Consider the following 26,631-nt stretch of genomic DNA (forward strand, 5'->3'; position numbering starts at 1 on the left):
GCAACACGTTGCGGATTGTTACAACGTCACCTGCCACATGTTGCATATTGTCACTTACTGTGTTTCAGTGTGAATGCAGGCAGCAGAGAGATGATGTAATTGAGGGCGGAACTGTGGTGATGCAGGGCAGGCAGTGAGAAATGACATCTCTCTGCTCCCCTGCCAGCTCACTGACTGCTCCCAACACCCCCCCCCCCCCACCAGGCTGCGAGTGTTCTGTCTGCCTGCCACCACCAACGGCAGCGGCGCAGGGCTCCTCACAGGCAGCAACGCCTCACTTGCTGACTGCCCTCCCCCCCAGGTGTTCTGGCCGCCCGCCATCACTAACAGCAGCGGCGCCAGGCTCCTCGCAGGCAGCCGCGCCTGACTGCTCCCCCCCGGCTTCACGTGTCATCACAGGCAGCGGCACTGGGCTCCTTAGACAGCAGAACGGCCGAAGAAGCTCCATTTGCCACCCCCCTAAAGTGCCGCTTGGTAATATGGTACCACCCGGTCCCATCATAGGGCCGGCCCTGGCTAGGAGACACGGCAAACCTTCTGGCAATGACACGTATTGATGTGCCATCCTGGAGGAGTTGGACTGCCTATGCAACCTTTATAGGGTCCAAGTATTGCCTTGTGGTACCAGTAGTGACACTGACCCTAGCCAAATGCAAAACTAGTGGAAAACAGTCAGAAAAAATTGGTAGGGAAACAAAAAAAATCAGACACTCCACCTGAAAAAACATTCCTGTTTTGGGCTGGGTTCACACTACTACACTACTTTCATCCTACTTTGCTCTGCTACATCGGTCCTACATTTATCCTACATTGGTCCTACATCCATCCTACTTTCATGAACAGGATACTACTTTGGTCCGACTTCAATGATATTCAATGGGCCTGAAGTAGGATCAATGTAGGACCAAAAGTAGTACAGGGAGTATTTTCAAAGTCGGACCGACTTGTGTAGGACGCTACAAGACGCTCTCATAGGGAAACATTGAACACAGAGCAAAGTAGGATGAAAGTATTGTAGTAGTGTGAACCCAGCCTTGGAGTTTGTCTCATTGTTGCCCATCTAGTGCACCTGTTGTTAATTTCAATTAATAGCAAGCAGCTGAAACTGATTAACAACCCCCTCTGTATTCACCCCTCCCCCTCTGCTACTTAACTGACCAGATCAATATCCCAGGAGTTCTGATTCAAAAGTGTTCCTTTAATTTTTTTTGAGCAGTGTATATACACAGAGTATGTGGAGGTCTGAATAGAAAGGTTGACCTGTCCATATGTTATCCTTTTCCCCTTGTATGCCATCACTAGAGGTTCTACTGCAGTAGGAGATTGTGAAATCTGTACAACAGAAGCAGATTTTGCCATTTTGATACAATGGCACAGGCATGATACCAAATCTACTACATTTTCAGACTACCTACAACAGATCTTCAGAAAGGAATAATGCCACCAGTTTGTTGGTCAGAAAAGCAGGCATTTGACAGATCCTTGAAATGTCATTTCTCTTTATGCACAAAGGCAAGATGCTATATGAACCCATCTCAAACAAAGCTATTTTGAGAATGTGATGTTATGGGTCGGTAAGCAACAGATGTGTCTCCTCTCTGCCTTGGCATTCACTTATAATCACAGCATGCATGCCTGCTTGGTCAGCTGCTGGCAGCAGAAAACATGTGAAGCACGGCTTCATCTCCCCTGTCCTCAAAGGTACTCCGTGTGACCCCGCTATTCCTTTACCCTTCACCACCACAAAAATACTGTCATCAATCAGCCATCTATTTTCTGATTGCCTAGTACAATCTTGCAGGGAGTCAGGGGGCCTATTAGTATCGAGCAATGAATATAGCTATAAACAAAATATAGATCAAACTGTAACTGAAAATCTGGTGCCAAGTCACGATTGCATTCAATGTCAGTGATTTTATTCTTTCAACAAAAGGATATTGCGTACGTATTTCACTCTGAGTGAGTGATGATAACTCAGGGAGAGTTAAGCAATTTTAAGGCCCCTTAGGCAGAAGCACATCCAGCGTCTGCTGCATAGCTCCTGGGCTGCTCTGAGCTCCCAGTGCTCTTCCTTTGAGAAGATCAATTTGTTTGAATGCAGCATATTGAGCTGTTGGCTCAACGAAGCTCATTTGCATCAGGGAACACTCGGCAGCCATCAAAAATGCAAAGCCCCCCCCTTTTTTTTTACCTTATATTAACAGGGCCTTGGCATGGACCCTATGGAAGAATGAGAAGCAGTGATAAGACCCATACAGCTGTGCTGTCACTCTCTGAACATATTGTACCTGCAGAAATGTTCACTACTTACTCTGATAACTGAAGCATGTGCAGATAGCAGTGACAAACCTATGACAAGCAAAAAAAATCAGAAGACTACAAAATCTAGACTTTTGAGACCCCTGAAGACCACTCTAGAGCTGGAAAGGTTGAAAATCCCATCATCGTGGATTAGCTTTGCAGCGGATCTGGTACTTGTGGATCCACAGATCAGCATCAATGCTATTCTGTCACTTGTAGTGCTTCAAATAAGCTAGGCTGTTTTGTCACTTGAAGTTCTGCAAGCAAATGATCTGGCCTCATCTCCTTGCTGCACAGGACTGGAAGCTATAAGCAGGGCCGGCCTTTGGGGTGTGCGAGCTGTGCGTCCGCACAGGGCGCCATGGGCAACAGGGGTGCCGTGCGGCCACTCAAAGCCGCCCCCGGGTACCACACAATGGGGGGGGGGTGTCAGACCGGCACCCCCCTGCGCAATTGTATAACACCTGCGGTGGCATTTTTTTCCTCTTTGTGTATTGTTTAGGTGACCAGGGGGCGAGGGATGAAGATAGGGGGGCGCCACAGGATTAGCTCGCACAGGGCGCCTGAACACCTAAGGCCGGCCCTGGCTATAAGCATCAGCACTCACCTACTGTTTATTATCGCTTGCTTCTTGCCCAGTTCCTGGCCAGCCTCCCAATATACTTCTAATTACTTCTCCTTCTAAATACTTCTCCCATGCTTGCCTTCAGGACTTCTCCAGAGCCTCTCCCATCCTCTGGAACTCCCTGCCCCGGTATGTCAGATCAGCCCCTACTCTGTCCACCTTTAGGATATCCCTGAAAACTCATCTATTCAGGGAAGCCTATCCAACACCCACCTAACTGTGCCCGAGCCACCCCCATCAAATCATTCTCTGCAGCCATTACCTTTTGTACCACTCCCCCCCCCCCTTTAGAATGTAAGCTTGACAAGCAGGGCCCCCCTGTACCTTCTGTATTGAACTGTACTGTAATTGTGCTGTCTCCCCTCTACATTGTAAAGCGCTGTGTAAACTGTTGGCACTATTGTGTATAATAATAATAAATTAAACTGTGCTCAGACTACCATCCAGTTCCTGAGTGACAGGTTGTGTTCCTAGCCACTGACCGATGTTACAGTATTGCTAAGTTACCCCGAGTTCCAGTTTGTAGTTCCTGTGTCCCAGCACATTCCTGTGACCACGAGTTCCAGTTTGTAGTTTCTTTGTCCCAGTACATTCCTGTGACCCCGAGTTCCAGTTTGTAGTTTCTTTGTCCCAGCACATTCCTGTGACCACGAGTTCCAGTTTGTAGTTCCTGTGTCCCAGCACATTCCTGTGGCCACGAGTTCCAGTTTGTAGTTTCTTTGTCCCAGCACATTCCTGTGACCATGAGTTCCAGTTTGTAGTTCCTGTGTCCCAGCACATTCCTGTGACCACGAGTTCCAGTTTGTAGTTCCTGTGTCCCAGCCCATTCCTGTGACCCCGAGTTCCAGTTTGTAGTTTCTTTGTCCCAGCACATTCCTGTGACCCCAAGTTCCAGTTTTTAGTTACTTTGTCCCAGCACATTCCTGTGACCATGAGTTCCAGTTTGTAGTTCCTAAATCCCAGCACATTCTTGTGACCCCAGTGCCTCCAGCTGTCCTACACCTCTGTCTCTTGATTGATTCTGACTGGTTCTGCTATTCGCTCACTCCTGTGTTTCCAGCACACCCCAGTGCAGAAACAGACCCTCACCCCTACTTCATTTGATCCTAGCATTTCAGTGCTCCCGTTGACTTCTGTACATTCCTGTGACCCCACTGTCTCTAGTAACCCCTGCACTTGGCGTCTTCGGTGACCCCAGTATCTTAAAATCCAGTGTCTTTAGGATCAGGTATGCCAGAGTTTCCTTCCCTTCAGTTATCGACTTTGGCCATATATCTCACCACAGTTTTCTGCTGCCAGCCCTGACCTTTGGCCTGTCCCAGTCTCTAAAATTGCTTAGAGATTTGGTACTTTTCTATCCTCTCCCTGGTCAAGGCCACCTTGCACAAGTGTGAGCCCTCAAAAGAACAGAGCAGAAGTGCAGAGTCTAAGGAGTCACCTGATATTCACCAGTGCACCTTGCAAGGTTTGCTGGGACTTTGTTATTGGAAGGCTCCCAGGTTGCATCCTGGGAGCCTTCCCATAGCAAAATCCATCATCCCCTGCGAAGTGCACTGGTGAATACCAGGCAGCTCCTTTGTGGCTCAGCTATTTTTAGGGCTCATACTTCTTCCAATTGTACAGCTCCCATGCAAATAAGTTAGCCATAGACTGTGCATTAGTATGAAATATTACTGCCACCTTCTGTGGACAGTTCATATAATTTAAATGAAGGTTTGCGGTGGCAGGGCAACTTACTGCAACATTCATAATGCAGCCAATGCAAGTGGGCAGAACATATCAGGAATGAGACTCCAGCACATTTGAATCTGGTTTCATATTTATATAAGCAAAGATGTCAGGCTGCTGTAGTAGGTGTGCAGGATGACACTTACATGAATTAAGTACTGAACTACATATTCACCCGTCACCAGTAGGAAAAGTCTAGGTCAGAAAACCCTACGATTTCACACAAAGCTGAAAATGTTTTCCCTATACAAGCAATTTGGCAAGAATCCGTGCAAACCAGGCTGTTTGGGGTTCCAAAGAACTATCCAGATCACCTCTGGAGGCATCAGAGGGCTCATCAATTACTGATCTCCCTTCTGATTTCTGGAACAGAAGAAGCACTGCACATCACATCCACACGTGAATTTGGAACTTAGAGGAACATCACGAGGAAACTTAGTGGTACATTTACTGCATGAAAATACACAAAACCATAACGACATACCTGTAACATTAGCGCATGGGGTGAATGCACAAATATAGAAGCATTTTCCTTTGGTGACGATTCAAGGCAGAGCTGGGCATCGGTGGCTTTTGCGTTGTATGTGAACGCTATACTGCTTGCAAGTTTCCCATCATACAGGACCTGCTTGTGGTGTTCAGCCAGATGAATATCACTCTCAGACTTAAACTTGAAGGTACTCTAAGGAAATACAAAGCAAAGTACATAAGAATTTGAGTTATTAATATACAAAATTTAAAAGTTCAAATTTCTGTATTCTTTGGATAGTAGGAAATAGTTAGAGCATGTCACTTTTTTGCTTTCTGTCTCCCCATTGGAGAAATGTACCTTCACCTCTTCTATAGACATAACAGGAAGTGAGAGAAAAGATTGCCAAAGTGGGGGAAATCCTCACAGTTGTCACCGCAACAAAAGTGTGCCTTATGGAAAGATTTAGCCTCTATTCATTTTTTTGTGACAACACAAACATTTTGAATTATCCCTCACTTTTGGCTCTGGTGACAATAGCCATCAGCCGGGCTGCCATTAGAAATCATCGGGTCCTGTACAGCCTACTTGACAGGGCCGTCTCCATCCGCCTGTGTACCCGCAGCAGCCGGCTGGAGAAAAAAGATGGAAATGCTGCAATGGGGGGGGGGGGGGGCTGGACTCACAGAGGGGAATCAGATGTGGCAAGATGGGAGGACAATTAAGGCCCCTTTTACACCTGCGGACCATATGTCCGCTTTTTCATCCATCCGTTTGTGGATGAAAAAGGGACATACATTGGTCCCTATGAGATAGCGGATGAACATCCGCTGACACCCGATCTCGCCCGCCTCCGCAATGATCCGATTCTGCAGACGAAAGAAAACCCTATTTTTCCTTCCGTCTGTGGATCGGATGAACACAGACGCAAGACATGCTAGCTCATTTCTGCTATAATAAATATCCCCCAAAAATATATAAAACATTTTTTTTCCTCAGTTTAGGCCGATACGTATTCTTCTACATATTTTTCGTAAAAAAAAAAAAGTGTTTACAAAATAGGGGGTATTTTTATGGCATTTTTATTAATATATATTTTTTTACTAGTAATGGCGACAATCAGCGGGTTTTTTTCGGTACTGCGACATTATGGCAGACACTTCGGACACATTTTTGGGACCATTGGCATTTTTATAGCAATCAGTGCTATAAAAATGCATTGGATTACTATAAAAATGTCACTGGCAGTGAAGGGGTTAACACTAGGGGGCGGGGAAGGGGTTAAGTATGTTCCCTGGGTGTGTTCTAACTGTAGGGGGGTGGCTTTACTAGGGGAAATTACTGATCTTCCGTTCATTGTATGAACAGAAGATCAGCATTTCCCCCCTGACAGGACCGGGAGATGTGTGTTTACACACACAGCTCCCGGTCCCCGCTCTGTAACGAGCGATCGCGTGTACGGGCGCGTGCACGGGAGTCAGGGGCGCCCCTATTGGTCTGCGCGAGAGCCGACGTGACGCTACGGGCTCTCGCGCAGGGGAGCCGACCTGCCGCCGTAAAATGACGGTGGCTGGTCGGCAAGTACGGTAGTTAAGGATGAAGGCAGCAAATGTTGTACATGCTGGGTATTAATTTCTCTCTGAAAATTGGAGTAAATGGGCCGTTCCACACACCGTTCAGAACAGCGTACTTTGACTAAAAAGTTGATTGGAGAGGGGAAAACATATAAAGAAGTGCAGAAACTGATAGGCTGTTCAGATAAAATGATCTCAAATGCTTTTTAAATGGCAACCAAAACCGGAAAGATGTGGAAGGAAATGGAAAACTACCATTCGAATAGATGGAAGAATAGCCAAAATGGCAAAGACTCTGCCATTGAACAGCTCCAGGGTAATGAAAGAAGATGTAAAGTTACCTGTGAGTACCGTTAGAAGACGCCCAAGTGAAGCCAAGCTATCGGCAAGAAGCCCCCGCAAAGTCCCATTGTAAAAAAACAACAACATGTACTGAAGAGGTTACAATTTGACAAAGAACACACTGACTCGCCTAAAGAGAAATCGTGCAACATTTTGTGGAGTGACGAAAGCAAGCTTGTTCTTTTTGGGTCTAGGGCAGTGGTTCTCAACCTGGGGGTCGGGACCCCCTTGGGGGTCAAATGAGGATTTGCCAGGGGTCACCAAAACCTGGGCTGTTCCTGAAGCCCGCGGCCACCCACTCAGCCTCTTCACAGCCGCCCCCATTCAGTTCACGGCATAGCTGGGGGGCAGGGACTAGAGGTCAGCTGATTGGTGAGGAATGTGAAGTGGGAGGGGTTGGAGGAGACCCTATCTGCTGATTTCAGCATAGGTGTCACCAGGGCTGGACTGGGACAAAAATTTGGCCCTGGACTTCATCCAGACTGGTCCACTTTGACAGGTCTCTCCCATGGTGGCCAAACAACTCCCACACCCCACCGGCCACCCAAGCCCCCTCTCCCCCTTCACTAGCCATTGTACTTTATTAGAGTAGAATGGCTGGTACTGGTACTCTTATAGGCAGTACCAGTGGGGAAGCTAGACATTATTTCATCCTAGGCAAATAATCAGTTCAGTGTCCCCTCCCTTATGGGACAAGGTTAGGTAGAAGTGAAAAACTCCCAGGCCATAGCTGTTGAGTCAGCTGTCTGTCCTCTCCTCTATTGTCCCCCCTGCTCCTCTGGTCCTCCCCTTGCTTCTATGTTCCCCCCAGGTGAGCGCTGCGGGGAGGGAGAGGCGGTGAGCAGTGCGGGAAGGGAAAGACAGAGGAGCGGAGGTGGGAGGCGGTGCGCTGTCACTGAAGCTGGCCCACTGAGCCATCCGCCCACCGGGAAACTCCCTGTAGTCCCAATGGCCAGTCCATCCCTGGGTGTCACTTCTACGAGAAACCACAAAATCGGAGACACAGTGAGTAACACTACCTGTGATTGGAGTTGCCTTAAAAAGTCCCCACTACAGTTCTCAGATTAGCAGACGACCTTGATCAAGAGCACCTAAGTTGGCTGATCCCAACTCCCCAACAGCACTGCCACTGATCCCAACTTCCCGCCAGCACTGCCACTGATCCCAACTGCATGCCAGCACTGCCACTGATCCCAACTGCATGCCAGCACTGCCACTGATCCCATACTGCCCACCAGTGAGTAAGAGATGGAATAAAAATAGAGAATACATGGAAGGAAGAGGAAAAGAGGGGGAGGACCAAAAAAAAAGGGAGAGAAAGAATAAGAGAAAGAACAAGAAAGATGGCTAGAGAGGGATGGTGATATCAAACAAGAAATTAGGATAGAGAGAGATAAAAGGGAAAGAAAAAGAGTGGTACATCCTAAAATGTACTATTAGGCCTCGTACAGACGGGCAAACATGTACGATGAAAATGGTCATCATACAGAAATCCGCGCATACGCGATACGCGGCGACGAGGCCGCACCGTCGCCGCGAAGATGACGCGGCGACGTGCGCGGCCCTGGCAGTTTAATGCTTCCATGCATGCGTCGAAGTCATTCGATTCATGCGAGGGATGGCGGCCGCTCGGACATGTACGGTAAGTCTGTACAGACGACCGAACATGTCCGACGGACAGGATTCCAGCGGGCATGTTTCTAAACAAGTTTAGAAACATTTGCCCGCTCGAAAAAGGTCCGGCGGGCAAATGTACGCTGGAATCCTGTCCGCTTGGCTGTACAGACGACCGAACATGTCTGCTGAAACTGGTCCGCGGACCAGTTTCAGCAAACATGTTCGGTCGTGTGTACGGGGCCTAAGATGTTTCAATATTGTACGAGTGGAAGGGACTCAGGGAGCGATAAATGTCCGTGGATTAGGGACGCAAATTACTTGTGCCGACAACCCACGATAGGAAAATAATTTTACCGTTAGAGGTCCCCACAACTTGGGAAATTTTATCAAGGGGTCACGGCCCTAGAAAGGTTGAGAACCACTGGTCTAGGGGCTGCAGACAGTTTGTCAGACGAACCCCAAACACTGAATTTAAGCCACAGTACACTGTGGTGCAAGCATCATGATATGGGGATTTTTCTCATACTATGGTGTTGGGCCTATTTATTCAATACCAGGGATCATGTTGCCTTATGCTGAAGAGGAAATGCCCTTGAAGAGGGTATTTCAACAAGACAATGACCCCAAACACACCAAACACACCAGTGCAAGCAGCATCTTGGTTCCAGACAAGATTAACATTATGGAGTGGCCAGCCCAATCTTCAGACCTTGAAGTGATTCTAAAGGCAGAAGTTTTTTTTTTTTTTTTTTATCTTAACGCATTCTATGCATTAAAATAAAAAAACCTTCAGTGTGCAGCAGCCCTCTAATACTTACCTGAGGCCCATCTCGATCCACGAGTGCCTCTGCCATCTGGGACTCTCCCTCCTGATTGGCTAAGACAGCAGCGGCGCTATTGGCCCTCACTGCTGTCAAAGTCAGTTAGCCAATCAGGAGAGAGAGGGGGCAGGGCCCAACCACAGCTTCGTGCCGCAACAGACACACAGAGCTGCGTCTCTGCTTGGGTGCCACCATAGCAAACTGCTTGCTGTGGGGGCACTTAACAAGAGGACCAAGAGAGCCGACTGGGACCCAAGAAGAGGAGGCTCTAGGCTGCTCTGTGCAAAACCATCTGGCAAGTATAACACGTTTTTTTTTTTTTTCTTTAAAAATAACAAAGACGAGACTTTAGTATCACTTTAATCCAATAGAAGACTTGTGGGGCGACATTAAAAATGCTGTTTCTAAAAGGTAAAACGTTCATGTTTTGATTTGGAATAGACTATGCAGTGTTCCCAATGCATTTGTGTGTATGGAAACAAAAAGCTATTATATGAATTTTGAGCTTTACTCACTTTTTTTTAACACTCTGCTATTTTGTATAGGATTATTTTCCTTTTTTTTTCTTGATATTTCTTAAATCATTAAAAAGGCTTGTGTAAGCAAAATGCAAACCATGGTAAAGATCACAAAGGGTTACCTTTATGGATATAAATGGTTAGTTCCTTGCTTGCTTTTTTTTATCGTGTGCACAGCCTGCAGGCCGTGTCATTAATCTGGGCTCACATCCCATTGGCCTCGCTGCCAGCAAGTGATACACCAAGACTATTATAGTAGGAGAACAAAAAGGTACAGATGGATAATTCCTGTTAGGAAAATGAGCAATGGAGAGGCAACAAACCAGAAGAGAACTACTCTAGAATCAGGCTGTGTGCACGCAGTCCTTTTCGAACTTTATTACCCTTTAAGCAAACACTAGATAGAAATGCCAGTTTGTCAGACCACCTACTCGTACATTCATAAACAGTACACATTCATTCCTTGCACTGGATCACCGACAGGCTACATCACATTGTTTTTAAAAGTAAACCTATAGATTATTCCAAATTACATAGAAGAAAAAAAAAATATATAGCAGCTACACATGGCCCCACTTACACCTATGCATTTTTATATACAAGGTGTAAAATTGAAAGTGGTTATAAAGCTTTAAAAAAAAAAAAAAAAAAACATGCCTACACTTACATGCTCTGTGTAATGTTTTTGCACAGAGCAGCCCCGATCCTCTTCTTCTGGTGTCCCCTGCCGGCTCTCCAGGCCACACCTCTTTATTGGGTGCCGCTGCTGCGTCCATTGACACAGACAGCGGGAATCTGCCCCCCCTCTCATGTCACCGGATTTGATTGACAGCAACATGAGCCAATGGCTCCCACTTCTACCAATCTGACCCAATGAGGAGAGACACAACGGGGGGGGGGGGTTCGTCTGGGGGAAGCTGCAGCACAGAAGTTTTTTCACATTATTACATAGAATGGCTTGAGGCCAAAATCTGAAAAAAATCCCTGGCCCCTTCCATAAAATGCACATCCATAGGAAACCATTTTAAACGAACTGTAGTGTTTCTGCAAAACTGAAAATGCACTAAAAAATGCATAGGTGTGAACCAGGCCTTAGAACCAATTTAATTCTGGAATGCCCACTGTGTAGCACTATGATGGCGAGTCACACAGACTTTTGCACTAAAGGGTGTTCTAACATGTTCTAGCTAGCATTAGGCTTTAACACCGGGAAAATAACGTGCATGCTCAGAAGATGGCAGCACTCATTCTGGTAAAACTAGCATTTGTAATGGAGAAAGCACATTTGTCACGCTGTAACAGACTGAAAAGCACAAAATCAGCAAAAGCAGCCCAATGGGTGGGGTCATCTGAATGGAACTTCCCCCTTATAGTGCCGTTGTACGTCACCGCGCTTTGCTCAAGCATTTTCTTTTTTTATGATCGTGTGTATGCAAGGCAGGCTTGACAAGAATCACGTCGAGAAAAACATTGTTTTTTCTAGGACATTAAAAATGGTTGTGTGTACGCGGCATAAGGCTCCATGCACATTAGCGGGTTTTTTTTCTTTTTTTTAAGCTATAAAATGCTGGAAAAATCACTGGATGAAAACACTGGTAATAGCTTTTTGTAGAAGCGTTTTAGGAGCATTAGCATTTTATTGGCATTTTTGCAATAAAAAAAAAAAAAAATGCTATTAGTAACATTTAGGAGCATTTTTGCTGAAAAAACGCTCCAGGAAACGCTATAAAAACAATGGAATGGGATGAGGGAAATATGGGCTCATCACCATGGGCAGGGCTATAGAGAAATTAGGAACAGATTTAAAAAAAAAAAAAGAAGAGAGAGGAAAAAGAAAGAAGGGGGAAGGAAGAGGGGACCCTCGTGGGCCAACCTGGGGGGGGGGGACCAGGTTGGGTCCCCCCCCAGATCAGATAGAAAGTTACAATCTATATTCGTCTAGGTGTTAAAGTTATTCCAAGGACACCAATCCAATTTTACTGCATGCAAAGATATTTGTCTGCAAAAACAATAGCTAAAAATGCACATTTATAACCAACTCCTTCGGCATTCTGCCTGACAGTGTTTATACAGTTAAATGAGCAGAAGCCATTGCATGAAAACTGTTTACACATGCATAACCATGAGTATTAACAAATACCAATGGCTTTAATGAAGAGCGTGCATCACATGGCTCATTAACTGCACTTAGGACATTCCACCGACTAGCTGACAAAGAGATAAACAAAGCACGCTGCCACGTTATTCTCACTGCAAACCAGGAAAAACTTCAAAGTTCTCTTTTGTGTAAAGAGGTAATATTTTTAACTGTATCTATGAAATATTGCCAGAGATGACTGACAGCAAACTGTTTCACGGCAGCCATGTCAAATTGTCCGAGCATGAATGGATAAGAGAGTTCCATAAAGCGAGCTGTCATTTCCATCTGACATGCTTCTTTAAAATGTTGCAGACAGATGACAGCTACATGAAGACAACGAGCCAGACAATGAAAGTGTTTAGAACATGAGTTCATTGACTTCCAATGTGTTTGTCAGGATTTTACATGGAGGAGGGAGTTATTGCGCATTTTAGCTGTACATTATCTCTAGAAAACGCAGTGTATTTAAAATATGACATTATCTGTTCATTAACCACATTTTCAGTGACATCCTGCTTCAGTCCTTAATTCACTTTATTAACATCAAAATAGGTGCAATTTACAGAGTTATAGAATATTGATAATAGACACGGTCTGTGTTGTCCACCTGGAAAACCAGATATTATTTAACTAAAGCCCTGTACACACGACCGGGATTCCCGGCGGTAAAAAGTCACCCGAGAACCTGCTCGGTAACTTTCCCCCTGTACACACCAGAGGTTTTCCCATCGGGAAAACTGCGGTGAGAGCTTAGGCCTGGCATCCCGGCCGTGTGTATGCTCCACCGCAGTGTTTCCCATACAGAACCTGCTGGAAAAAAGACCACCGGGAATCGCGGCAGGAAAAAAAGAGAACATGTTTTCCTGTCAGGAAAACTGCAATGGAGCACACACGGCCAGTTTTCCTGGCCAAAAGCTGTCATGGCAGTTTTCCCGATGGGAAAACTGGTCATGTGTATGAGACATTAGGCTACTTTCTTCATGTATTCCGAATAGACCTCTAGCAAACAAGGGTATTAGCCACATCATTTTTCAGATTTTTTTTCTTAAGTATTCCTAGAACAGCCATTCTCAACTAGGGTTCTGTGGAATCCTAGGGTTCCTCCAAGAGTTGGTGTTCCTTGACCTGTGGCTGATTGGCCTCCTATTTGATTATGCCAGTACAGTTCCAGGACCAATGTTGCAAAGTCAGCAGCACTATACAGATTTTTTTTAGCTGCCTATGGATATGAGTGGCATTCTGACCATTATAGGTTACTGAAGACCTTTATAAAATAATTTTAGGGGTTACGCTGGGATAAGATGGTTGAGGCTGCCCTAGAGAATTACAGTGTTTAAATGTAAAAATTTCCTAGGAACAAATAAAGCAATGCCTTTTAAAAAAAATTCTGTGTACTTGAGAAAAACAATGTAAACCCAGGAAGCTTTGATATGCGAATACCAACCACAAACCAAGGCTCACCTCCAAATAATCTTCTCCAATGTGATGGCCAGGTTCAACAACCAAAAGTGAGACACAGGAGGGAGGGGACCAGCCACCAACCTCTCTCTCCAAATTCGATATTTGCACATTGGAGGAAAAGAAAGGTACACTCAAGCACCTGAAGGTGCCTACTATTAACATTTGGCAAACAAGTCATGTCACAGTCCCAGATTTCATCAGTGGGTGGTGCTGCAGGAGAGATCTGTAAATACAGATTTTTATACTGAGAAAACCCATAACCTGCAAGGAGGGGAATTTTTGTGTTCTTACATCATTGAGTCTCAGAAATCTGAATTGAAAAAGTTCATTTTCTGCATCATCCTTTAGGCCGGATTCACACCTATGCAAGCTGTAGTTTGCATATTCCAGGTGCATTTTATGTTTTTTCAATTCATATTTTTGATCCATTGAAGTCTATGGAACCAAAAACCAGAAAAAAGGCCCTGGCCCTTACCGTAAAATGCACAAATGTGAACTACATCCATAGGAAACCATGTTAAAAGGACTGTAGTGAGTTTCTGCAAAACTGAAAATGCACTACAAAATGCATAGACTAAGCCCTGGTTCACATTGGTGCAATTGGACATTTAAAATCGGTGGCAACTGCCAGCAATCACACCATCCTAATCGGTGCGATGCTGCATTTGCGGCGCTGCACCGATTTCAAAAAGTAGTTTCTGTACTACTTTTTGCAATTTTGGGGTGTGATTTCTATTGACATCTGTGCAGAAACCCGCACAGATGTCAGTGAAATTGCAGCCAAAATCGGGACTGACATGGGGGAGTAAAATTACGCGAGTTCAGCTGAACTCGCACGGATTCATTCCCGCAGCTCAGTGTGAACATGGGCTAAACCCCTTATCATCCACACAAATCTGATCTACAAGTCTCATGCCCTGTACACACGATCGGATATCTGATGGAATCTAAACCGATGGATTTTTTCATCAGATATCCGATGAAGCTGACTTTCATCAGTCTTGCCTACACACCATCGGTTAAAAATCCGTTTGTGTCCAACTCGGTGACGTAAAACACTACGACGTGCTGAGTCCAATGCTTCCGAGCATGCGTCGACTTGATTCTGAGCATACATGGATTTTTGACCGATGGATTTCCCCACCGTAACCATAAGAAAAAATTAAAACAGGTTCTATTTTTTTTCACCGATGGGAAAAAAAACGATGGGGCCCACACACGATCGGTTCGTCCGATGAAAACGGTCCATTTTCATCAGACGAACCGATCGTGTGAACAGAGCATCAGATGGTTTATCCCTTCAATGAAGAACATATAACCGAATCAGAGACAGAAGCTACAGTCAGCTAGTTCATTGGAAAGACTTGAAGATGAGCAGGCCACTCTACTTAGAAGTGGAAAGACTACGAAGCCGTTGTAATGAAGCAATGTTAAACTTTATTTTTCCGGGCTGTGATCTCTGTTCACTTTGTAATAGGTCATTAGTTTTAAGCATTACATTTTTCCTTCTCCCAGAGTAGGGGCAAGCTATATTTAGCAAGAAATAAAAAGACATCAAACATTTTAAATCTCTTTCCTTACTTTTTTGCCAAGTGAACCAAGAATGTCATATTTAATCATGTTAAGAATTTCGTTCCATTGGTTTTGCTGGCAGATTCATTCAGCATTTGGTACTTTCAACCAAACAAGTACATTTAATGAACTGTGCAGTTGCTACAGGGTTTGATACGCATTGATCTGAAGGGCTGTATGACCCAGGTTAGTTCATTAAAGCTACAAATAATTAAAATACTGCATAAAGTAGTTTTTTTTGCCCTTTAAATGAAAAATGTGTGCCAGCTTCAAGAGTGCACAGTATCTTAATAATATAATCAACTATAGATTTGTCCAGCACACTACAGACAGTCCCTGAGTTCCAAACATTCAACTTGCATATGACTCATACTTACAAAAGAAGGAGGTTATACTAACCATCCAACATAAGTACAGCGATCTCTGCCATTGAGTTGTGTTCTGACAGGGGGATAACCCCCCCCCCCCCCCCCCCCCCCCAACCAGAAAACTCCGATAAGCGCTCTCCGATCGGGAGTCAGGCGACTGCTGGTTTTCCAGCATGCACATCCAACAAACACAGGCTGAATGGCGGCCAATTTCTTGAACCACCAAATGTCTCCCAACATTCAGGCCTGTGTACCCGGCTTAAGTGGGCCATTCCCTCCTACACAACTGTAATTTTTATAAGGGGCCACAGAGCATTTCAACAGAGAATTCCAAATCGCTTCTTGTGCCAGAGACATAACAGCAAGTATGAGGAATGTCAGGGAAAATCCCCAAAAAATTTTGCAGGTTACCCCACAGCCAATTCTTTAAACTTGTTTAGGTGACAACTTTACCAGTGGTATTTCTTCGCAATTAAAAGTTAGGTAAAATTCACTACTGAGGCAGACCGCAACAATCCCAAACCATTTTTTATTCCAAAAAATAAAAAGGTTGGGTTGAGTTTTTTTTTTTAAATCAGTGGCCAACATATTTAGCGGGTATGTTCAGGCACCTGAATGTACTTTCGAATATGTAAATCGCCTATCCAATAAAAGTGGGATTCTCTAAAGGCAAAACAGTGACCATCTTCTGCTATTGCTATCTCTTTCCATATAGGTGGGTAAGACTGCTAATAATTATGCAGGAATTTATATAAGAATAAGATGGATGAGAGCCAGCAGTAATGGTGGATGCGCTGTATGCCTATTAATGTGCCCCTCTTTTCTTTGGTCTTGGTGTTTTCTGCAAAATACCAGGGCATGTAGGAAACCTGTCAATAATTGCTCAGTACACCTGGCCTAGTCCCCATGAACCTTTTCTCCTAGGGGAAACACTGGTATGGTATGTGGTACCGCCTCCCTCTTGTCGTGCCTCTTAGCCTATGATTTAGGCATTATCAGGGAATCCCAAGTATTTACATCTGCACGTTAAAAATAAACACAATTAGCCGGATTCAAAAAGACTTACGACGGCGTATCAGTAAATACGCCGTCGTAAGTCCGAATGCGCGCCGTCGTATATTTAAGCGTATTCTGGAAACCAGATACGCTTAAATTTGGCTAAGATACGACCGGCGTAAGTCTCCTACGCCGTCTTATCTTATGTGCATATTTACGCAGGCCGCATAAGGGTGTGTACGTGGATTTACGCAGCGAATATGTAAATGAGCAAGATACGCCGATTCACGAATGTATGCCAGCCCGTCGCAGTAAGATACACCGTTTACGTTAGACATACGCCTGCGTAAAGATAAACCACCAAAAAGATGGCGCAGCCCATGCAAGGTATGACGACGGAACAGCCGTCGTATTTTACATTGTTTGCGTAAGCGTACGTGAATGGGGCTGGGCGTAGGTTACGTTCACGTCGAAAGCATTGAGCCGATGTCGTTACGTAGGGAGTATTTGCGACGTGATTCTGAGCATGCGCCGTACGAACGGCCCTTATTTACATGGGGTCACGGTTAATTTTGAATTAGGCGGGGTTACGCCGGGCCATTTGCGCTACGCCGACGTAACTTAGGGAGCAAGTGCTTTGTGAATACTGGCCTTGCCTCTCTATTTTACGTTGGCGTAGCTCAAATGAGCTGCGCTACGCCAGCTTAAACATACGCCGATATATGTGAATCTGGCTAACTGTATATATTTTTAGAACATTGGATGTGAAATATCTTAATGTGGAATTCCAGTCCAAATACGAAAAATAAAGTAAAGTAAACATTTATGTATATTAAGCACTATTTGGATTGCTATAATTCAGCAACCTTCCTGCCTTTTACCAATGTGGCTGCACACAGGCACTTCCGGGTACTGTTGTCGGTCCCTGTTCAAGCAGCCACATTCAAGTCCCACCCAGCCTTGCCGCAACCAGACACCACAGGCTCTCATGAGTGAGAGAATTTAATTTTTTTTATTTTTTTTACACACTATGGCACAAGGTCAGGTTCACATATGCAGCTGTACGGGGCTTTATATCAGTCCTGGCCACAGGTGACGCGAGCTGGACGCCAGGAGAGCTGTCAGTGTAGCCTGAAGTGCTCTGGGGGATCAGCACAAAAAGTCCACGATGACCATTGATGTACCTTGTGATTCAGGGGTCCGGTCCAAATGAAGAAAGTAACCAGATGCAAGGTTTAGGCTGAGTGCAGAGAAAACTGCCCCAAGCAGGCTGTAGGCTCTGGAGAAGTGGGAGGAAGCGGAGCAGCCGATCACATCCTACGTGCTGTGCAGTATACTACTAATGGAGAGAAGAAAGCCACAGGCTGGATATAGTGAGAGAAAAAAGTATTTGCTTTCCTGACGATTTTGCACGTTTGCTCACTGACAAAGAAATGTCCAGTCTCCAATTTTAATGTGGTAGGTTTATTTTAACAGTGAGAGACAGAATAAAAACAAAAATATCCAGAAAAACACATTTCAAAAGAGTTATAAATTGATTTGCATTTTAATGATTGAAATAAGTATTTGATCCTCTATCAATCAGTAAGATTCCTGGCTGCCAGGCGTCTTCTATACAGGTAGTCTCAGCTTGTTACCTGTATAAAAGACACCTGTCCACAGAAGTAATCAGATTACAATCTCTCCACCATGGCCAAGACCAAAGAGCAGTCCAAGGATGTCAGAGACAAGATTGTAGACCTACACAAGGCTGGCATGGGCAACAAGATCATCCCCAAGCAGCTTGGTGAGAGGGTGACAACAGTTGGTCATGGAAATGGAAGCAACACAAAATAATCATCAATCTCCCTTGGTTTGGGGCTCCATGCATGACCTCACCTCGTGAGGTTTCAATGAACATGAGAACGGTGAGGAATCAGCCCAAAACTACAAGGGAGAATCTTGTCAATAATCTCAAGGAAGCGGAGACTATAGTCACCAAGAAAACAATTGGTAACACACTAAGCTGTGAAGTACTGAAATCCTGCAGCGCCCACAAGGTCCCCCTGCTCAAGAAAGCACATGTAGAGGGCCGTCTGGAGTTTGCCAATGAACATCTGAATGATTCAGAGGAGAACTGGGTGAAAGTGTTGTGGCCAGATGAGACCAAAATCAAGCTCTTTGGCATCAACTCCAAGCTGTGTTCGAAGGAAGAGGAATGCTGCCTATGACCTTCAAGAACCCCATCCCCACGAGGTGGAACAAATTATGCTTTTGGTGTGTTTTTCTGCTAAGGGGACAGGACAACTTCACTGCATCAAAAGGGACAATGGACGGGGCAATGTACCATCAAATCTTAGGTGAGAACATCCGTCCCTCAGCCAGGGCATTGAAAATGGATCGTAAATGGGTCTTCCAGCATGACAATGACCCAAAACACACAGCCAAGGCAATAAAGGCGCAGATCAAGAAGAAGCACATCAAAGTGGACCCTCACATATACTCAGTGAAGCGAACAGCCTCAGATGATACACAGAGATTAAACATATCTGTCTACATACGTTTGATTTGTATATCTGCTGTCTTCAGCTTTCTAGACTCTTTAAAAAGTAAACATTATGTTGGAAATCTTTTTTCCTGTTCCACCACTGGGTGTGGAGTCTGGGCATACACTGTGTGTAAGCTGATTGGAAAAAAGGCACACACCCCGCCTCCACACAGGCAGAGGAATGAAGAAACTTGTAGAACTGTGCACTGAATAGACAAGCGCTCTGCTAATCTATTTATAGCACTCATCCTGACAAAAATTTCCAGCTGCTTTTATCTTCTGTGTCAGAGCTTGTCAGAAGTGATCATGCTGATAACAGTGGAACGAAGCAGCAGAAAGACATGGGACTTAGGGTTTTGGAGAAAGATAAGTGAACACTACAGATATGTGTGCACTAGACAGATTTCATGAATGGGGTTTACAACCACTTCAGCCCCGGAAGATATAGCTGCTCAATGGCCAGGCCATTTTTTGCAATATGGAACTGCGTCGCTTTAACTAACAATTGCGCGGTCATGTGACGTTGTACCCAAACAAAACTGATGTCCTTTTTTCCCACGAACAGAGCTTTCTTTTGGTGGAATTTGATCTGCGTTTTTTTGTGCTATAAACAAAAAAATACTTGTTTTGGGAAAAAAAAAACACACAATATTTAGAACCTTTTGCTATAATAAATATCCCCATTTTTTTTTTTTTAAGCAAATTTTCTCCTCAGTTTAGGCCAATATGTAGTCTTCTACATATTTTTGTTAAGAAAAATCGCAATAAGCGTATATTGATTGGTTTGCGCAAAAGTTACAGCATCTACCATATAGGGGAAAGATTTATGGCATTTTTATTATTTGTTTTTACTAGTAATGGCGGTGATCAGCGATTTTTATCGGGACTGCAACATTATGTCAGACACATCGGACACTTGACAATTTTTTGGGACCATTGGCATTTATATAGCAATCAGTGCTATAATAATGCACAGATTACTGTGTAAATGTCACTGGCAGGGAAGGGGTTAACAGTAGGGGGCGATCAAGGGGTTAACCATTTGTCCTAGGGAGTGATTCTAACTGTGGGGACCGATTGTTGTTCATACCAAGATTGCTCTCCTCGCCCCCTGACAGCACAGAGATCTGTGTTTACATTGACAGATCTCTGTTCTGTCTCTGTGTGTAGCGACCTCTGAGCACACGCATCAGCTCTGGCCTCGAGCCAGACATAGTACAGCTACATCTGTTCGCTCAGGGGAGCCAACCTGCTACAGTATAACTGCGGCTGGTCGGGTAGGGGTTAAGGTCCTGCAGTGGCCTAGCCAGTCTCCAGACCTTAATCCCATCAAATATATGTGGATGGAGCTGAAGGTTCGAGTTACCAAACATCAGCCTCGAAAACCTTAATAACTTGGAGAGGATCTGCAAAGAGTGGTGGGATGTGTGCAAACATGGTGGCCAAAATAAATGTCTGACCTGTTTGACCTCTGTGATTGCCTAAGGCCCCTTTCACACGGGGCGGATCAGTAATGATCCGCCCCGTGAACCTCCGCTTGCTCAGCGGGGATCGCTCTGTTGATCCCCGCTGAGCCGGCGGATGACAGGGCGGTCCCCGCACACTGTGCAGGGACCGCCCTGTCTTTTCTCCGCTCTCCCCTATGGAGGGGATTGGATGAACACGGACCGTCTGTCCGTGTTCACCCGATCCAATGCGCCAGATGGATGGAAAAGTAGGTTTTTCCTCCGTCACACTTTGGCGGATCGTAGCGGGTCGGATGTCAGCGGACATGTCACCGCTGACATCCGCGGCTCCATAGAGGAGCACGGAGCGCCCGTTAAGGTCCGCAAAAAAAACTGGCAGGTGGACCTGAACCGCCCATGTGAAAGAGCCCTTAGTCATGTTTTGCAAAGGGGTCAACTACTTTAACTCGTTAAAATGCAAAGCAATATATACGGTAACTTTTTTTAAATGCATTTTTCTGGATATTTTTGTTGTTATTCTGTCTCTCACCGTTAAAATAAACCTACCATTAAAATGATAGACTGGTCACGTCCTTGCCAGTGGGCAAACATACAAAATCAGCAGGGGATCAAATACTTGTTCCCCTTACTGTACATGCCTGTGCAAGGTCCTGTCCAGGAATTGGATGACAAGGCAGTGGATCTCTGCTAGATGCAGAGAGAGCCATCAGAGAAGGACTGGAGCACACTCTCCCTGATTCCAGCACCTCCAGCCCTATGATAAATAAAAAAAAACTTTAACTTGTCCAGAGGTAAAGTATTGTGATGAACTGAACACTATCCCTTGCCCAATGATAACAAGAACTGGTAATAGACTCTTGTTCGGGATAAAACACTTCAAATAAAATGGAGAGACTGCTGCAGTAGACACACCTGATGGCAGAACAGACACATATTTTTTGCATCCCTTCATATCATAATCCAGAAATAGGAAACTATGACTATAAACACTGTGCTAGGTAACGTTTGCATAGGGTGAACATTTGCAAGCAAATGCATTTATTTAGCATGGTATAAACACAGCAAAACAGAGGGAGATCAGACAACACATGAAAACACACTCTGCAGGGTATGGTAACATGCTGTCAAAATCTGCTTTCCAATGCCAACTAGGTGAAAATTCTTAACAGGTGTTTCAACATTTACAAGAAAGCAGGATCATCTATGATAATCTGATATAGGACTCTGCAGGGGGTATTAGACAAGCCAAACAACATTTTACACAGCAGGATTGTTAAATAATAAAAACACACAATAAAACAAAAAAACACATATAAAAGCAACCACTCATTCTATTCTTTCAACAGTGGTAATACAGACTGGATAGAAAGCATGGCAAAGGAGCATACTGGGTGTTGTAGTTCTACAAAGACAACAGAAATGCTTGTGGATGAACTTGGTAGCAGCGGCGGTGAGTCCATTAAGGGCGCAGGAGCGCAGCCTCCCCTCTCCTGCAACGCTCTAATTACCATAGATAGATTCATGCATTGCATGAATCTATATATGGTCGCCGCTGACACCCCCTATTCAGGTGTCTGCCCCCTTTTTCGGCCACCGGGCACCTGAATTACACTGGGGGGGAGGGGGGGTTTAGATGGACCTGACTAGAGGAATTTGCTTTCCTAACATTGAACCGCCTCTCAGCCAATCAAGTGCACCAGGTCTGCGTTACCTGTCACCTGCTTGGCTAAAAAGACAGGCGCTATGATTGGCCGCCTATCACGCATCCAATCACAGGACGACGAGAGGAGGAGTGGGCGGGAGAAGACATTGGGGCCAGGGAAGATGGAGGACACCAGACACCGCTCGCCGCCTGCCCAACCGAGATAAGGTAAATGCCGGGCAGATGATGGGGGGCACAGTGGCAGCACTTGGGGCACAGGGGCTGCAATTGATGGGCACAGGGGCTGCAATTGATATTTTTTTCCAAAAAATTTCAGTTTGTTTGCGCCCCACGAAAAAATTTTGAGCACCAGCCGCCACTGCTTGGTAGTCATTCGTGAGTGGGGCTTGGTAGTGTTTATTAGTTTTGTAATGTATGCATCCTGTATGTTGTGGGTAAAATCTATATATTTTTTGGGGACACACCTGGTTATATGCGCAGATAACTATTTTTACCCGATGGTGCTGTCCACTCTCCTAAATGTTTTTTCCCCACTGTGGATTTGCATTAGGTCCTTTTCACACAGGCTTTCCGATCAGGTCCGCCTGCCAGTTTTCCAGGCGGACCTGATTAGACACTCCATTCAGCCCTATGGAGTGGCAGATGTCAGCAGTGGCATGTCCGCTGACACTCGCTGCTATCCAATCCTGTCCGTGAAATCCAGATGGATGGAGACCCTATTTTCCATCCATCTGGCGGATCAGATGGGATCGGATGAAACCAGACAGGCGGTCTGTTTTAATCCTATAGGTGGAGAGCACGGCTCTGACAGGTCAGTCTCTGCACAGTGAGCGGAGACGGACCTCTCATTGCCTCCTCAGTGGGGATCAGCAAAGCGGAGTCCGCCTGGCGGATCGCCCATGTAAAAGTGCCCTTGCTGGATTTTGGTCTACAGCTTTTTTCATCTCCAGCTGTGCTTGTTTGCCCCATATTGGCACTACATGTTTATGCTCTTAAGGCTACTTTCACACTTGGGCGCTTTGCAGGTGCTATAGAGCTAAGACCAGCACCTGCAAAGCGTCCTGAAAGAGCCTCTTCTCTCACTCCAGTGTGAAAGCCCGAGGGCTTTCACACTGGAGCGGTGCGCTGGCAGGATGTTCATAAAAATCTTACCAGCCGCATCTTTGAGGCGCTTGGAAATCAATGGGCAGCGCACACATACATATATTGTAATGTATTGTGTGTATATATACACTATGTGTGTGTAGCGCCCTGCTCTTGTTGAGTAGGAGCGATGTTTGTAAATTTAGTTACCTGAGCTGTAGTTTAGTTCAGGGGAATTATACGAAATTGTGGGTTTCTGTTCCAGTCCAGCTGTGTTGCGCATGTTCCCCTTACCTGCAGGTGTCGCTGTCACCGGGAGTCAAGGTTGGAAATGCAATAGGCTGGGTGCATTGGGTGCCTTCTTCCCAGAAGCAGCCCAGTGGGCGTGGTCAACCCGCTGTGCATTCTGGGGGAGGGTACTTAAGGGGCGGACACCATTTTGGTGGGGTCTTTCGATCCTGACCTGATGGCCCTCCTGGCCTAAGCGCTGACAGTGTTTTTCGGTCTCTGGGCCTTTTGGCCTGAGACTCCACAACAGAGTAGGCCCAGGAGTTTCTGGGGCCTACTGGTCCAGGGTAGTCCTGCGCTGCCTTGCCTGCGGGGAGAAGCTGAGCAATTGGGGACTCAAAGGACGCACCCGGACCAGCTTGCCTTACTGTGCTGCTAGCCTGGCTGAAAGATCCTGGCACTGTGAGCTGTGTACTTTCTCTGAAATTTCGCTAAGTGTATGCGTGGTTACACGACCCTGTGGCAGAGGGCTGTCTAATGACCCAATGACACCCAAAGACTTTGAGCGAGTTTCACACCGGCTGCTAGGTCAGTGAGAGTGGGCCTATCCGGTGGTTGCTAAACCCAGCGTGGAACCGAGTTGTCCTCTGGATCTAATACTGTACCCGTGATCCGCAAAGCAAGGTACCTGAATGCTCCCTACCCCTCTGTTGGAGAACCTGTTTAATAAAACTTTTAAAGAAAAAGAAAGCCGAAGTGTTGGTGCAGACATTCTTTTCGAATAACTTCAGGAGGTACCCCTAGATCGAGTGTGGTGAACAGTAAGGTAACAGCAGGCCCACATTTAACCAGCAGCTCCTTCAAGGGTAGTGCTACACGTATGATTGGCGTGTATGTGACTGCTGTGATAAAAAATTAGAGTATGTGTACAATTTAAAATAGATGTGCAAATGAAGTTGTGAAGCTTTCCAACACTCCACTTCACCGTTATAGCAACTCTACAAAACATGGTACTAACAGCTGTCAACACACATTATCTAGCAGATGCATTATCCAGTGGAAATCCATTTCATCCGACATACCTATAAGAAGACACGGCTACAAAATACGTTATGCAAAGTACAATACTTTTTTTTCTGGAAATGGAACGCACTGAAACTGCAAGCACTGGTGTAAACTAGGCCATTGAAAACCATATAACCTACTTTCCATGTGTTTTTGATGCAGGAAAAAAAAATTCACTCGACTGCATGTGGTGTGAACCTGCCCTAAATGTTGAATAGGGCTCTAAACTCATTAACCTAGTTGAAGGGGAAAAAAAATAAAAAATTAAGGACCCTTTTTTGGGTGGATGTGGAACCTGCTTTTTTTTGTATTGGTGCACTGGTATGAGTAAGGGTTTGCTGCCCTTTCATGCGTAAATAACTGCAGTAGTAAGCATTTTTTATGTACATGCATGCATTTACTGTATGTACAATTTTGTGCATTTAAAAAAGCATTGTGCAAAGTGAGAAGAACATTTAGACTAGGGATACATGTAAAATAACTACATTGCAATGGATAGAATATCTAGTTAAAATGCATATTTGAGTGAAAGGCATGAACACTGTGAATGAGCCCTCACACTGTGGAGTAGAGCGGAGGGCTGATAACAATTTAACTGTAGGGTACATACAGAATTTTGTGATTTTGCTGTAAATATATGAATGCTTATCACTTCACGTTTACCCCTTTCAAGCAGCCACTTAAAGGGCATAATGTGAGCTGCCTCCAAGGCATACAGTACATGTCCATGTGGCAATACAGTGCAGGTGTTGCCTAAATAAATAGCGAAGAATGCCAACCCTTCTACACAACAGTAGGTATGCACTGGAATAAATGTGTTCTGAGTTTTATTAGCGTAAGCACCTGGAGGATTTTCTGCAAACAGTGTAACCCACCTTGATACACTAGATACCTGTGCTATGCTATGGTCACACATGCATTTACAAACATGTAAAAATGAAAATGGGGTTCAAATTAGGCTTTGGGCCCAATATCCAAAGGATTCCCCAGAGAGACAAATTGTGCTTTGGGCCTAGATTTCTCTAGAAGCTAATCCTTCCACCCCTTGGTGTCAAACCCCAAATTCTTTCACTTAAATGTCAAAGCTAGGATTGCCACATCTCATTGAGCAATTGACAACTGAATGATAGAGAGGGTCTAGTGCGAGGAGGAACAGAATTTCAACTTTAAGAAAATACTAGGTCTTAAGTACAGAGTTGGCATATGATCCAAGGAACTCCAAAAACCAAGTCTATAAAAAATATAAATGGGTTGAAGAGTTAAGTGCATAGGATCTCAAGTGGCCTGCATGGAGCCCTGACCTTAAACCTACTGAACACCTTTGGGATAAATTAGAAAGGTCACAAATGCTCTTATGGCAGAATGGGCACAAATTACTACAGACACAGTTCAAGTGTGGGGGTCAACTCTATAATATTGCCAGTGAATTGGAAAAGGGTTGTTCTTCAAGCTCAAATAGGTACAATGGTTAGGTGTTAACATTTTTTGACATACAGCTTACTTAGGTACTTAATAATCCGGGTCAGTTTCATTTTAACTGTTAAAACTATTTAACAAGCGTCACTGATGTTTATGTATCCAGATTTCATGCAATAGCATTTACTGTAGCTTAACAAAAATGTGTAAAAAAAATTACAATAAATTAGAGCTTACCTTATAGCCTGGTCCAAGCTGATGTATTGCGAAGATCTGAGCAGGATTAAGAGCCTCTATAAACACATACACTGCTCCAAGTTGACCACAAAACACTCTGTTTGCGTCAGCTGTCTCTGAAGACCCCAGGAAGCATTTGTCGTAACTCTTAAAACATAAAAGATAGACATTTAATTAGAAAGATTTGTCAATATTCTAAGAGGATGAGAAGGTTATGTACATTACTCCTTTGGGAGAGGAACTAATGTGAACAGTTCAATGTTATCTGCAAAATACTACAGAACATGAGGGCACTATACTATGAATTATTTAGATAAAAACAACTACGTAAAGGACTAAACATAAGAGATACTAAAAATAATGGTATGCACAATGCTTTAGCTTAAAAGTATGTAGTGGGTGTATGTCAAGGCA

General features: G+C 44.8%; 1 protein-coding gene across 8 annotated transcripts in view; it reads right to left on the reverse strand.

Annotated features, from left to right (window-relative positions):
• Positions 1 to 26,631, reverse strand: part of NBEA (neurobeachin) — a 793,834-nt gene that overhangs the window by 552,601 nt on the left and 214,602 nt on the right. For all 8 annotated transcript variants that reach the window (XM_040340410.1, XM_040340408.1, XM_040340406.1 and 5 more), the window contains exons 8-9: positions 26,218 to 26,364; positions 5,139 to 5,336 (exon numbers count right to left, since the gene is read on the reverse strand). In XM_040340410.1, the coding sequence (XP_040196344.1) occupies positions 5,139 to 5,336; positions 26,218 to 26,364 (345 nt within the window). The remainder of the gene's footprint in view (positions 1 to 5,138; positions 5,337 to 26,217; positions 26,365 to 26,631) is intronic.

Source organism: Rana temporaria, chromosome 2, assembly GCF_905171775.1.
Source record: "Rana temporaria chromosome 2, aRanTem1.1, whole genome shotgun sequence".
In the NCBI taxonomy this organism is placed as follows: Eukaryota; Metazoa; Chordata; class Amphibia; order Anura; family Ranidae; genus Rana; species Rana temporaria.